Here is a 14,380-nt window from a genome sequence, read left to right on the forward strand (position 1 = left end):
GTGGTTTAAAACAACAAAGTTGTATTAGCCAACTAATTCTGCAATAATGCTGTGTGATGAACCATCCCAAAACTGAGACTTACCGCAACATTCTTACTTCTATGGGTTTGTAGGTTGCCTGGGATGGCTTTGCATCTAGCTGTGCGTATGCTTGTTTGACTCCAGTGGGCTCCTCCATGGGTTTCCACAGTCTTCTGGGATCAGTGGCTCCCTGGTGAATGTTCTCATGGCAGATCACAGGAGCACAAAAGCCAAGTGCATTTAAGGCCCTTGCTGAGGCTAGGTCTGCTAACATTCCATTGAGTAAGTAAATCATACGGCCAAATCCAACATCAGTGGGGCAGGGAAGTATATTCCCCATCTGGTGGGAGGGAGATGAGTGGATATTTGCTGAATGAGTGCCCATTCACAAAACAATATTTCCTTCACCCTACATGTTTAGCACCATCTACAGGGTGTCTGCTTATCATAGTCAAAGAGTAGCCACTAATTTGAACGTGGCTAATTTCTATGCCACAGGAAAAGAGCCCAGGAAAGTCTCACATGGGTGATTAAACGCTGCCCCCAGAAGTGGCTTAATACTTACAAATCATTGGATGGAGCTAGCCACGTGGCCCTGCCCAAGTACATGGGGGCAAGGAAGTGCAATACTGCCCAGTGATCAGAAGGCAGAGAGCTGGACATGTTTCATAAATGGCACAAATGAGCATCATGGCCTCTTAGAGGCTGTTTTTCATTTTACCTTCATGATAACTCTATGTGATAGGCACTATTATTCTTGTCCCTTTTTTCAGGAAATGAATCTGAGGCTCAGAGAAGGGATGTCACATTGGAGGTCACAAAACCAAAAACTGGCAGAGCTTAAGACTTTAATCACTGGGTCATGTTGAGGGGGAGAAGAGACCACATTACAGAGAAAGGGAACAAGTCTATATAAGTTATCTTTAGCTACATAACAACCACTCCAAAATTTAGTGGTTTAGAACAACCACCTTTTATTTAGCTCATGATTCGATGGGTCAACAATTTGGTCTGGGATCAGTGGGGTGGTTCTTCTGCTGGTCTCAGTTGGGTTTAGCAGCCAGACAGCTAGGCAGCTCTGTTTCAGAGGGTTGGCTGGCTGTGGTTGAGGGGTCAAGGATGACTGGGCCACGTGTCTATCACCCAGCAGGTTAACTCAGTGGTGGCCGTGGTCCCAAGGGCAGCAAAAGAGTAAGTCCCAATGCACGAGCACTTTTGAGCCTTTGCTTGCATCATGTTTGCTGTTGTCCCAGTGGCCAAAGCAAATCACATGGCCAAGTCTAGAATTACGATGAGTGGGGACAATCCAAGGCCATGGCTACTGACAGGCTGAACAGGTTAGGGGCATTAATGAGTCAAGCTGGTTCCAGAACTAAGGTGCTTTACTTTCACTAATCCCAAAGGTCTAAACAGTCACTAAATCCACTTGCCCCCCTCCCAGGGTGACCAAACTGGGATAAAATGTCTTGATCTGAGCCCAAGGATTCCTTACTGGACAGATTCCTCACCATCCGTTCTCTCCTAGGACCTAAGAATTCCCCCCCCCCACCCCTCCCAGTTCCTTCCTCCCTCAGACCCAGGAATATGGGCCCCTAATTCCCACTTCCCTCAGACCCAGGATGTCCAGGCTGTCAGCCCAATCAAAATCCCAAGCATCGTTTTTTTCCCTTTTCAAACCCCAAAAGAACAGACACACAATGGGATTTCTACTCAATTTTATTCATTCTTCCAAAAAGCACCATAGGCCGACCATACCCTTGATTTGTCCTTCACAGTTTCCCACTGCAATGAACACGAGTCCCTCCATCACTATCCAGAAATGTACAAAACCCAGCTATGGTAATGGGGTTTTCTCATCCACTCACCCAAGTTTTTTTTTGTGCCTGTTCTGCTTCTGGTGATGGCAATGCCAAGATTCATCATACATTTCCTTGAATTCCTACCTTCAAGGGTCTTCCAGCCCCAAGGTACCATGTAGATACACCCTGATGGCAAAGAATAATCTGTCCACAAGGGAGTCTCAGTCTTTTTTGCTTGGATGCTCCCAGAAATAGATGCCTCACTAGCAACCATATGCCTTCCACATAACCCAAAATTCAATCCCACTGAAAGTCATGATTTAAAAGGCACCCATCCCAAAAAGTAGTTGTGATACTCAAAGGTACCAATATACAACTATATTAACACAACCAGCACTCCTCAATGGATACAGACACACAGAAACAAAATTGTCTTTCTTTCTCCAATATGATCGCTAACATGATTCCTGCTGGAGGGAATCTAGAGCAGTGCAGTATAGAGCAGAGGTGTCACATATGACTAAATCAGAGAGTGTCAAAGTGGCAGAAAAAGAGGAGGACGCTCTGTGAGCAGAGGTATGGGGGTGAGACAGAAGGCATCCAGACTAGGGTCATCTTGGTACTGCCCAGGGGTGAGGGTGTGTAGTCAAGGGCAATGGGACCAACATTTGAGCTCCCAGTGTGCCAGGCTTCTCAGGAGAGGCTGCAGTATGATGTGTGTGTGTGTGTGCATGCATGTACATTGAATTCTCACAATAGCTTTGTGAGGTAGATGCCATTTTCTGAGTGACTTGCCCAAGGTCACTCCCAAAGTCAGTAGAAGGACTGTCTGACCATAGAGCTGTCCTAATGTTATTTCCTGTAGTAATGGAAATGTCCTATATCTACACTATCTGATACTAATTAGCCACTAACCACCTGTGGCTACTGAGCACTTGAAAAGTGGCTAGTGCAACTGAGAAACTGAATTTTACATCTGATTTTTTTTGGGGGGGGGCTGGCCAGTTGATTTGCATTTAATTAATTTAAAAATTAATTAAAATTCTAATAACTCATCTCGGTTATAGGAAAACTATTAAATATTATTATTTAGGACAACTTGGGTATGTAAGTCTACTTTTCCAACTATGAATTGTATGAAATCTAAACACAGGTCAAGCATTTTCAATAAAAATCTATCATCTGAATTGAGATGTTCTGTAAGTGTAAGATACACACCAGATTTTGAAGACTTAGCATAAAAGCATGTAAAACAACTCATTAATACTTTTTTATATTGATTACATGTTGAAAATATTTTGGATATTTTGGGTTAAGTAAAACATATTAAAATGAGTATCACCTGTTTCCTTTTATTTTTTTAATGTGGCTACTAGAAAATTTAAAAGTACATATGTGGCTTGCATTTTATTTCTATTGGACAGTGCTGCTCTGGAATGCTTGAGGGGCTTGAACACTAGACTGAGGAAAGGGGTAGACAAAGTGGTGTACTTGATATTACAGATATGAATGAATACCACTCCCCTAAGGTTGAACTTTGAGGGCAATGCCTGGAGCCATTCAGTATACAGCCAAATGCTTTTCCTCATCTTGACCGTCCCAACTTTGAAGGGACAAACTCTGCCAGTGGTAGAAGTCCAAGCTAGAGAGGGAGGACAGTCCCTGGGGTATCTGCCCCTCATATCAGTTACCCATGTCTTCAGCTGTCAAGCAAAATAGGATCGCAGAAGTATTTACGGTTCTCATCCAGCCCTTTCATTTCAGATGGGAAAATGGGAAAATAAGGCACTGGACCAAGTCACACAGAGTGAGGGTGGCAAAGCTGTGCTTGCTCTCTGGTCCCTTGACCTCAGACAGGGCATTCTCTCCCATTAAATGTTTGTTTCTCCCCATCTCACTCCTTTTTCCTGTCTTGTGGCAAGAGGCCAACAATCTAAATTCCAGCCCTAGTTCTGCCACTGATCAATGAATTAAAGTAATATTTACTAAGCACCTATCATGTGTCAGGCATTGTTTTAGGTGCTGGGGGTACAGCGGAGAACAAGACAGTCAAGGAGTCAATAGCCAATAAAGAGGTAAATAAATAATTTTTATAGTAATAATTGCTACAAGGAAGGGATATGTGAGCTACTTCAGTTGAGGTGGTCAGGCAAGGCCTCTTTGAGGGGATATCTGAGCTGATATCTGATTGACAAGGGAAGGAGCCAGTCGTGGGAAGTTGTGGGAGCAGAGTATTCCAGGAGAGAGAAGTGTAAACGTCCTGAAGCAGGATCCGGCGTGGCCCACTCAAGCATCAGAAGGAAGACCTATCAGGCAGGTAGGGGATAGAATGGGTCAGGGCCTTGCCGTGTGCTGCTGGGCCTCGAGCCTGCCCTCTCTGGCCTTTGCTCTCCTCTATCAGAAAGAGATTCTATTGGATGGCCTTTCAGGTCCTCCTTTTCTGTTTGTGACATTGAAGAATTCTGTAACCTGCACATCTCCCCTACATGTAGTTGGCAGCCTAGAACATTCCAGGCACTGTGGTTTCTGCCTTTGCCTCACTCCTGGCACATTCCCAGTCTGGAATGCCTGCCCAGCCATTTTGTGGGCCCCTTACCCACTGCAGGACCCTCTGCAGGACCAGAAGGCAGAGCCTCTTGAGGATACCTGAGGTAGCCACACAAACATTTGGATTAGTGCAGCAGTACAGCTGCTCTTCCAAAATGTCATGTGTATGAAACACCGAGTCTAGAAAGGGTCAAGGTTTAATGACAGAAGAAACAAAGATCAAAAAAAGAAAGAAACCCCTTTAGGAAAGAGAGACAGAGGAACAGATTCCCCAGAACCACTCAGCACCTATAAAATGGAGGCAGTCCTATCCCTTCCCAGTCAAACTCACAGAGAGAGGCAATTGCCAGGACCCAAATACAAGGGATTTGTGGGAGATATATCTCTGATGTGTGGTTTCCGGCCCTTCCACACCCAGAAGGCTTCATTCCTGGTCTCTGACTACCCCCAGAGCCCACCATGCCCAGACCATACTTACCCCCTCCCTGCATTTTTGTGGGACCACCCTCCCCACAACCAGACTCCTGCAGAGCAAATAGTAGATACTTTTCCATTTCCCAAGAGAGATCAAGGGGTCTCCAGCTTTCTCCCACAGGCCCCTTGATCCCTCCTCCAAATGTAGACCTCCCACCATCCAAGAATTGGGAACCAAGGTCCATAGCCCTCCTGGGATCCAGAAGTCTGAGACCCTGGAGACCCTCTAATATAGAGTCAAAGCCCACTGCCCCTTGGGGACCTAGGAGGCTATGGGCAGGGCCTCCCAAGGAAACCTAGAGCCGGTTTCCCTTTGAGATCCAGAAGTCAAAGAATTACAGCTCCCTGGGGGCACTCAGATCCCTCTCCCTCATACTGGAGTCCAAGTCCCCAATCATCGACCCCCCTCTCCCAATTAGGAAACAGGGTTTCTATCCCTTACCCCTTGCAGGTTTAGATGTCCAATAACTCCAGTTTCCATTCCCTATGAGAACAAGACATAACTCCTTTAGAAGAGTCCAGGCCCTCAACTCCCTTCAGGACACAAGAGTCTAGATGCCATGCCACCTGGTCAGGAATCCTGTTTGCCAGGTTCTATTCCCTTTGAGGACCCAGGAATTTTGGTGACTAGAAGTTACACAGTCCATCCAGAAGTCAGAGTCCGCGTCCCAGAGCCAAGCACCCAGGATTCTGAGTAGCAGCTCCTCCATTCTGTTATCTCAGAAGCCCAGGCATCCCATGCCAGAGACTGGACTCCCAAGCCCCTTCCACTCTAACTGGGACTTGGGTCCTCAGCCCCTGGCGGAGCCAGCAGCCGGGATGCTGGGTACCCCAGTAGCCCCAGCCCCCATCCCACCCCTCACTGGGCGGGCTCAAGGGGAGCCAGCACCGCCTCGGCGTCAGCCTGCATCTCGTCGAGAGCATGCAGCAGGACGCCGTGTGCCGCGCGGTAGCCCAGGCCACCTGCCGCCGCTGCGCCACCCGCAGGCCACAGGAAGGAGAGTGCGCCCAGCGCCGCACCCCCGGCAGTGCCCTCGCCAGCCCAGGCGCTCAGCCTTGCTTCCACCTCGGCGCGTGTCACCGGGCCCGGGAAGCGAGCGCGCGCTGCTAGCTCCCCAGGAGCGAGGCCCAGAGCGCGCTCGCGTCTTGCTAGCGCCGCTGGTTCAAGCCCCAGAGCCCGCCGCCACTCCGCCAGCTGACCCCGTAGAAGTGCCACGTCGCAAGCCCAGCCCAGTCCTGGTACTGGTGCCGCCGCTGCCGCCAGACTAGCCAGCAGAGCCGGCCGCCACGCCCCAGCCCGCAGCGCCCCAGCCTTCCTTCGAGCCGCACTGGGAGACGCGGGTGGCAGCGCCAGGAGCAGAGCCCCCGCCTGGGCCGGGGGAAGCGCTCGCCGTAGCCATTCGCATAGCCCCGGGAGTCCTCCCGGCCGTAGAGGGAACACGGGCGGTGGCGCTTCCTCCAGCACCTCCCACGTCTCGTCTTCCGGGCTCAAAGCGGCCGCGCGCTCCGATTTCCTAGCGCCGACGACCTGTTGCACGTTTCCACTGCCAGCTTTCTCTGAACCTTCCTCACTGCCTGCTTTCTGCGATTCAGTGCGCTCACTGAGTGCATTCTCCAACACCCCTCCGCCCTCTAAACTGTCGCCTCCGGGTCTCTCCACCTTTTCTTCTTCTTCCAGAGACTCCGGATCCTCGCCCTCGCCGTCTGTTCGCACACAGACAAGCGGCGCACCTGGTGGCACCAAGGCTCGGACCTGAGCCCAATCCTTCTCAGTAGGGGCCCCAGGGGTGACAAGGATGAGGGCATCGTAGTGGGTCGGGGGAGAGGAGGCAGCGGCGGCAGCAATGACCGCGGGGCCCAGAGGCACAGTCCAGAGCACCACATTGGGGCGCTCTGGGGCCGGGAAGGGAGTGGGCCCCACGGGCGCAGAAGCAGGCACAGCAGATGGGTCTCCCGGATTCAATCCGAGTAGCAGGTCCAGCACAAGGCTCACGTCAGCCGTGCCGGCCACAGCCAGGTCCAGCCGTGCGCTGCCTAGGAGTTCCAGGCCTGCGCGCACCCACGACAGCGCCGCCTCCAGGCCACCGGTCTCGAAGGCCTCTCGCACAGCCTCCAGCTCTGCTGCGCCCAGCACCTCGAAACCATCCTGAGCCGGTGGCAGGAGCCTGCAGGGGCAGGGAGGGATGGGGTCAAAGGGAAAAGAAGGGCTAAACGCTGGAGTGCTGGGCTAGGGAGACAGGGACTGGACTATGACGACAAGGGAGATTTCCGAATATCTCGGAGGCGGAGCAGGAAAGGGAGGGGCCAGACTGATGATGGCACACAAATAGGTGCGGTGGGGCTAGGCCTTACAGCAGCAATGGGGCGGGTTGACTTGAGCTCATGTTACAACAGAGCCTAAGCGGAGGGTAGACTTCCTCGGGATACAGTCCATGGGGGCGGGGCCTTTCCAAGGGTCGTCCGGGTTAAGAAAAGGCCAGTCTGGGCGGGACAAGGGGTGGGGCTTAGAGCAAAGACAGAATCACGACGTACCATTGCTCAAACGAAAGTAGAGCACTATTTGATACCAGTTGTATTTTTTTTTTTTTTTTGACGGCTGGTACGGGGATCCAAACCCGTGACCTTGGTGTTATAAGGCTGCACTCTAACCAACTGAGCAAAACAGTCAGCCCTGGAGCACTATTTGACATGGATAATGTCCCCAAGGGCTCTTTTTCCTGAAGCTGAGCCTAAGGAGGAAAAGTGCAGGGAGAAGTCTCATCCACTAATTCTCACCAAATAGGTGTGGCTGAGGTGACACGGGACAGGTGAGGCTAAGGAAAAAAGATGAGCAGCAGACCTGGACAAGAGGCTGCCCCTCTCTGAGCCTCATTTTGACGTCAATAAAACGAGGCGGCTGACAGTTGGGGGAGAAAATTCAGTAGGCAGCCAGCAGGTGGGCACAGAAACCAGAGGGGATTGAAGAAAAGAAGTAGAGGGAGGACATCCATAAGATAATAAAGTTCACTGACGGCGTGGCTTTAGGGCAACCGAGGTCTCTTGAGAACCGTGCTGATGATGGGGAGGACGGGAGGGCTCGAGAGTTCCCGTCTTCGGGTAAAATCTTCGCGGGGGTCACAAACGTGTGTGTCGAGAGGGAGCCCTCCTTCAAAATTTTGCACTGGGTCAGTATTTGGGCGATAGGTCGGGGCCTCTCTAGAATTCTCGCTAGAGAGGGGGCCTTGTGACCTCAGAGTGCTAGCAGGAGGCGAGACCTTGATGACATGTCAGGACCTCCAGTTAACCTCTGGCTGGAGTGGAGCCCATTACAGAAAAGGGTCAAGCACAGAGCTGTCTCTTGGGGTAGAACCTCTTAAAACCTGCGCTGATGGGCGGGGCCTGGAAGAAACAAGGGCCTCAACAGACATCGAGTCAAGCCTTCCCCCAAATTCGCTGGGGGTGGGGTCTCGTGGACCTCAAAGAGCACCGTAGGGGGATGGGGTATAGACTAAGGGTCTAGGCCTCCCCAACCCAGCCTGAAATCCGGCGCTCACCTCTGCAGTTCCTCCGCCTGGCTCCGCAGCGCCGTCCCCAGGCGCTCTAGCTCCTCGCAGCTGTCGCTGCTACAGCAATTCGCCGGCAGCACGAAGAGAGCCGCGGCTCCTAACCCCGCGCTGTCCAGCAGGGCCGCTGTCTGATCCCGAACCTGGGCGTCATTCTGTGAATCCCCAGGACAGAGGTTCCGCACAGCCAGCAGCGGGGTTCCTCGGGCCAGGGCGGCCCTCGCTGCCTCTCCCAGAGCTGGGGCCAAGGGTTCCCCGTTCCCCTCGAGTCTGGGTAGCACCAGTACCAGGACGTTGGCCTCTGCCGCCCAGGGCCCCGGCGCTGCGGGTGGGCAGTTCAGCTCGCCCAGGAAGAGGCCTGGGCCCGCAGCTCTCAGGCTTGGGACCCCGGAGTCCGGCCGTTCCTCGGGGGCCTCTAACGTCTCCACATCCTTATCGCATAGCGCGGCGATCAGTGCGGACTTTCCTGAACCCGGAGGACCCAGGAATAAGGCGGTCACGTCACCCCGCGGCGGAGGCATAGCTGAAAAGCAAGGATGGGAAAGACCGGGTCAGGGAGCGCTCAGCCTTTTTCTTTCCTAGCCGCCCCACTCTGGACCCAGACTTCAGTCCTCCATCCTTGCCCCATCTTCCATTCTCAGGAATCACTCTCCAGGACCTAGAAATCCAGCGCCCAGGTCCTATTCCCCAGGGACCCAGGCGTTCTGTCTGCCCTCTTTCTGGATGCAAGCGTTTCACTTTCTGCCCCCAAAACTAAAAAATCTAGCCTCCTGTCCCTCATTCTTAGGGGACACGGGGATGATCCTCCCCTCCCCCATTCCAAATCACCAACCGAGCAAAGAGCACTATACACGAGACCGCAGCTGGTGACGGCCGATCAACCGCTGAGAAGCCCCGCCCTTGGGGTCTGGAGGACGGAGGCAGAAAAGGTCAGACCGCCGGGATTTAGGGACACCGGGATGCGTTCCGGTGGCTCTATCCTGACGTCACTCCCCCTAGGAGATTGTGTGTCTTAGAAGCGTGACTGCAGAGACACAGCCCTTCGCGGCGCCTGCGCAGAGCGACCGAGGCGCCCACGCTCTCCAGCTTCTGCTGCCTCGGATCCAGGAACAATGAGAGCCAAAGCGCCTGCGCGCCAGGAGCGCCTAACTGTACTTGCGCAATAAGCTTAGGTTTGTAAGGCACGGGGTGGCTGCAACGTCATCATAACGCACCCGAGTGTAGAGAAGGACCCTGTCTGGTTATTTTTGAGGACCAAGTTGGCGCAACTGTACTACTGCCAATGGTAATCAGGGACCTAGGCTTCGAGGGGCTCATCAGGCGAAGAGCGCGGAAACCTCGGGGACCTGAGACTCAGTGGACCCCACTCCACTTCCCTCCGGGTGGCGGCGCTGTTTCGAGTGACCGACAGGCGCAGCGAAAGGAAGCCCCCTGCTGTAAAGAAAGCAGAGGTCTGGGCTCCAGAGGCAGTGCTTGAGGAGAGCGGGACAAGGTGGCTGAAAACGCGCGTGGGAAGTGGGGGTTCTGGTAGCACGTATCACACGGTGTCAGAGAGGAATGTCTCCTGGGAAGAGGAAGGCTAAAGGTGGAGTACCACCACCTATCCCAAGACACATGAGACTAGGATGAGGCTGGTATCAAAGATCAGGGGTCCCACGCTCTGAATTCATGGAGCTAGTTTGATGCAGGGGTCATAGACCACACAGATGAGAAAGCTTTAGAGGAGTCCAATCTTTTGGGCGTTTTGAACCTTCTCTAGTAAGAGTTCCATCAGATAAGAGTTCAAAGAAGATGGTGTGTCATGGGAGTCAAAGGCTAACAGAAGTCTCTATGTCAAAGGCCATAGGATTAGTGGGCCCTGTAAGGCTGGTGACAGATGAGTGGCCTCACTCATGCGTGCTCCCCTCTTGACTATAGGGGTCCCAGTCGCCATGGAGGGCCCACACTCTGAAAAGACCATGGAGCAACAGGATTCACACGAGGAGAGGAGTCCCCGCAGTCCAAGAGGCAACATCTGTGAGTACTGCTGGCTAGAGGAGCGTGGGTACAGGAGCTGATACTAAAGGATCTCTAGAGCATTTCAGTGTCCAAGACCCTGCAGGGCCTTGTCTGTTGAGAGAGGGCTGTAATGGCCCCTGAGCCGCCCTACCAGGAACTGCCTCTCCTCACCCTTATGCTCAGATGTACTCACCCTACTTTGGCCACATAAACAGGAATGGGATGTAGTTCAGAGGGACAGGGTGGCTTCCAGGAGGAGAGGCTTGGGTTGTAGATGTGGCAGGGAAAGTCTCTACTGTGAGAGGAAGCCCCAATGTTCCGGTCCCAACTCTGCCCTAGACTTTCAGTATAACTTGGGCCTCAGTTTCCCCATCTGTCAGGAGAGGCTGCCACTACCCACCTCACATGGCTGTTATGGGGATTAGCTGCAAGAAAGGGGAAGCCTGATTTTAACGAAGGTAGCCAGCTTGAAATATAACACCAACAGCTTCCAGTGAGTGTTTATGTGCTAGGCATTCATTTTCAGATTATGAATGAGTTTAACATTTATTATCTCATTCAGCCCTCCTAATAAAAGACCCTTTGAAACTGGCAGTATCACTTCAAGATGAGGGAACTGGGACAGAGAGAGGTTAACTATTTGTAACAAGAGCCTTAGTGTCAGTGCCCTCCAGCCAGAGACCACCAGGAACACACTTGTAGCTGAAAAAGTTTATTGTTCTTTGCAATAGGGAACACACACCATGGGGGCACTACAGGATTTGGACCTGTGTGTGGTGATTTGGGGGAGGGTTCAATGACAGGGGTTTTGCTCTGGATTGGATGCTGCCAGGAAGGAGGGGCGATTCTGATCGGATATCCTAATAAATCTTATCCAGAAGCAGGGAGGAAAAAAGCAAGGCTCAAGCTGGGATTGATAAAACAGCAGCAGTCATTCATATTAGCCAAGATAAGGGGATGGTTAGTCATTTTTGTGCTTTGGACAACATTCAAGTTTTGTCTGTGTTCAGACATTATGGCCTGGTCTTGTTTTGATTCACCCTAGTCACAGCATGGCCTTGTCTGTCATTAATTCTGTGATATTGTTTATGTTCAACAGAACATGAAGGCCTAGCTCTGAGTGCCAGGCCAGATCCTGGATGTCGGGCTGTGTTTCTGATTCACTAGTAATAATTACACTTCTAAGCACTTATATATAAATTAATTCATTTATTCTTTCAAACAACCCTATGAGGTAGATACATTTTCCAGATTAAGTGCCTAGGAAGTGGTGGAGCCGAGATTCAGTCCCCGGTGGTCTGGCTCCAAAGGCTGTGCTCTAATCACTACATGGCTCTGTTGGACAGGTAAACTCTCTGGGTTCCAATCCTGGCTTCCCCATTTCATTTCCTAGCCTCATGACTGTGGGCAACTTGCCCAACCTCTCTGAGCCTCAGTCTGCTCATATATAAAACAGGTCCGATACAGTTCTCCTGTACAGTTGTCCAGCACTAGCATAGAGCCTAGTACATAGAGCACTCAACTTTAATTGTTGACGTGATTCTGGGGCTTAGGAGAGGTCCTGGAGACTCCTGCTGGCCTCCCCCCGACCTTTCCCCACATCCCTCAGGCCACCTGGGGGCTCTACAGTGCACCCACTGCCTCATCACCTTCGCCGACTCCAAGTTCCAGGAGCGTCACATGAAGCGGGAGCACCCAGTGGACTTCGTGGCCCAGAAGCTGCAGGGGGTCCTCTTCATCTGCTTCACCTGTGCCCGCTCCTTCCCCTCTTCCAAGGCCCTGATCGCCCACCAGCGCAGCCACGGTCCAGTTGCAAGGCCCGCCCTGCCAGTTGCACCCACCACTGCCCAGCCCACCTTCCCTTGTCCTGACTGTGGCAAGACCTTTGGGCAGTCCACTTCTCTGAGGCAGCACCACCAGGTACATGAGGCCCGGGCCCTTTCTGGTCCCTTTGCCTGCACTGAGTGTGGTCAGGACTTTGCCCAGGAAACAGGGCTGCATCAACACTATATTTGGCATGCCCGGGGGGAGCTCTGAATGCAGCTTAAGCCCTCTCCATGGTGATAGGGGCTCTGTGGCTGGTGGGAACCACTCACGATATGGGGAATAGGTCCCCTGGGGGCCTTGGAGGGATTTGCTTTCCTCCCCAGGATGGCAAAAGGGTCTTGATAAATAGGACCCAGAAGATTATCATTTAGAACTCAGTCTTTGGAGGAAACATGGAAACGGTGAAATCAGACAATTGTGAGATCTGTTTTAAAACAAATGAGCAACAGGAAAAATGACTAGTATCTCCCTCTTTCCCAATTTAATAACTAGCTACAGATTGTGTAATAACCTTTAATTCTTCTAAGATGGATACCATGGACTGTAGGAGCAAATTGCCCTGGATCTGTGCCTTCATGGGGGCTCAGGGAAGGTGAAGTGTTGTTGGCCTGTAAAGCCAGTGCCACTGGTTGAGTTCCAGACCTGAAGCAACTTGGGCTTTTGTGGATGGGGCAGCAAAGTTGGGAGCTGGACCCCAAGTCAGGTAGAGGTTGCAATTTGAGTCCTTGTCTCTTCTCACCACCCCATCAGCCTTCCCCACTCAAAGAGGGGCCACGGCATTGGATGGCACTAGCCCCCAGATAATTCATGCCCATTTAAATAATTTTGTGTATACATGTAGGTGAGGTGGCATGAATAAGATAACAGAAATAGTATCTAAAAACAGAAAACATCCATATTAAAAGGTCTAAACAGGGAACTCTGGCTTTTCAGCAGGAATTTCCAGAGAACGAAAGGGTGTAGAGATAGGGGAGCTCAGGATAGAGTTGGCTGAGCCCAATTGGGAAATTGGTTTGGTGTCAAACAGAGATACCTTCTATTTCGTGTTTTATTTGGCCAGCATTGAGAGATTTCCCATTAAGATGCTATTTTCAGCTCTCTTGAAAGGCCCAACCCAGGGCTTACATTGTCAACAGGGACAGGGCAGAAGCTACAAACTGGAGCTGAGCAGTACGTGTCGGCCTCAGACACGAGTCCCACCAGACCAGGGCCAGTTTTATTCCCTTACATTTCCTACATACAAGACTCAAACTCTATTTAATTGAGGGATGTTTTGAAAGCCCACAGGTGAAATGGATGTGGTAGAGACTGAGAGCTGTCTCCCAATTTTCAGTTAGGCACATGGTAGCTAAATAGACTACATTTCCCAGATTCCCTTGCAGCTAGATGTGGCCATGTGACTGAGTTCTTGCTAAAGTCCTCGTTAGAATCCTCAAGCTTTCCTCCACCTTCCCAACCGGAATATGGACATGGTATCCAGCCATCTTGAACAATGAAGACAAAAACACAACATGTGGGATGGCAGAGCAACAAGATAGCAGGAGCGAGGTCTCTGGTCAACTTCATGTAACGGAGCCACCACACCAGCCTACTTTCATACTGTTATGTAAGAGAAAAATAAACCTCTATCTTGTTTAAGCCACCATTATTTTGCGTCTCTGTCACATGCAGCAGGATTTGTAAGGCAGGGGTCGGCAAACTATGGCTGAATCTAGCCTGCTGCCTGGTTTTACAAATAGTTGTATTGGAACACAGTTATGCTCATTCATTTACATATTATCTGTGGCTGCTTTTGTATAGAACAGCATATTTCAGTAGCTGCATCAGAGACCTTATGGCCCACAAAGCCTAAAACAGTTATCATTGGCCCCTTATAGTAGAAGTTTGTAGACCCCTTGTCTCAGAGACATACAACCTTCTCTGGGTCTAGAAGCAAGATTCCCACCCTGAAAAATACCACTTCTGGGTGTGTGGGTGGGGGTGGGTGTGTGTGTCTGTGTGTGTGTGTGTGTGTGTGTCTGTCTGGGTCTAGAAGCAAGATTCCCACAGGTGTGTGTGTGGGGGGGGCGGGGTGGGTGGTGCGTGTGTGTGTGTGTGTCTGGGTCTAGAAGCAAGATTCCCACCCTGAAAAATACCACTTCTGGGTGTGTGTGTGTGTGTCTGTCTGTCTGT

General features: G+C 51.4%; 2 protein-coding genes across 6 annotated transcripts; one reads left to right on the forward strand and one right to left on the reverse strand.

The window, feature by feature from the left end:
- Positions 1-3,035: 3,035 nt before the first annotated feature.
- Positions 3,036-9,474, reverse strand: IRGQ (immunity related GTPase Q). Its single transcript, XM_063112764.1, has 3 exons — positions 9,216-9,474; positions 8,375-8,906; positions 3,036-7,006 (listed from the first exon to the last, which is right to left on the reverse strand). Exons 2-3 carry the CDS (start codon positions 8,902-8,904, stop codon positions 5,701-5,703), a joined length of 1,836 nt encoding a protein of 611 aa, XP_062968834.1. The 5' UTR covers positions 8,905-8,906; positions 9,216-9,474; the 3' UTR covers positions 3,036-5,700.
- A 126-nt stretch (positions 9,475-9,600) lies between these two features.
- Positions 9,601-13,856, forward strand: ZNF576 (zinc finger protein 576). 5 transcript variants are annotated; one of them, XM_063112134.1, is made up of 4 exons: positions 9,612-9,834; positions 10,301-10,399; positions 11,991-12,301; positions 13,579-13,856. In XM_063112134.1, the coding sequence occupies exons 1-4, from the start codon at positions 9,666-9,668 to the stop codon at positions 13,606-13,608; spliced, it is 609 nt and encodes a 202-aa protein (XP_062968204.1). In that variant the 5' UTR covers positions 9,612-9,665; the 3' UTR covers positions 13,609-13,856. The 5 variants fall into 5 exon arrangements, with proteins under 5 accessions (XP_062968207.1, XP_062968204.1, XP_062968203.1 ...); XM_063112137.1 differs by having other exon boundaries at positions 9,601-9,668; positions 11,991-13,856; XM_063112133.1 differs by having other exon boundaries at positions 11,991-13,856.
- Positions 13,857-14,380: the final 524 nt, after the last annotated feature.

The sequence above is a fragment of the Cynocephalus volans genome, chromosome 10, assembly GCF_027409185.1.
Source record: "Cynocephalus volans isolate mCynVol1 chromosome 10, mCynVol1.pri, whole genome shotgun sequence".
Lineage (NCBI taxonomy): Eukaryota > Metazoa > Chordata > Mammalia > Dermoptera > Cynocephalidae > Cynocephalus > Cynocephalus volans.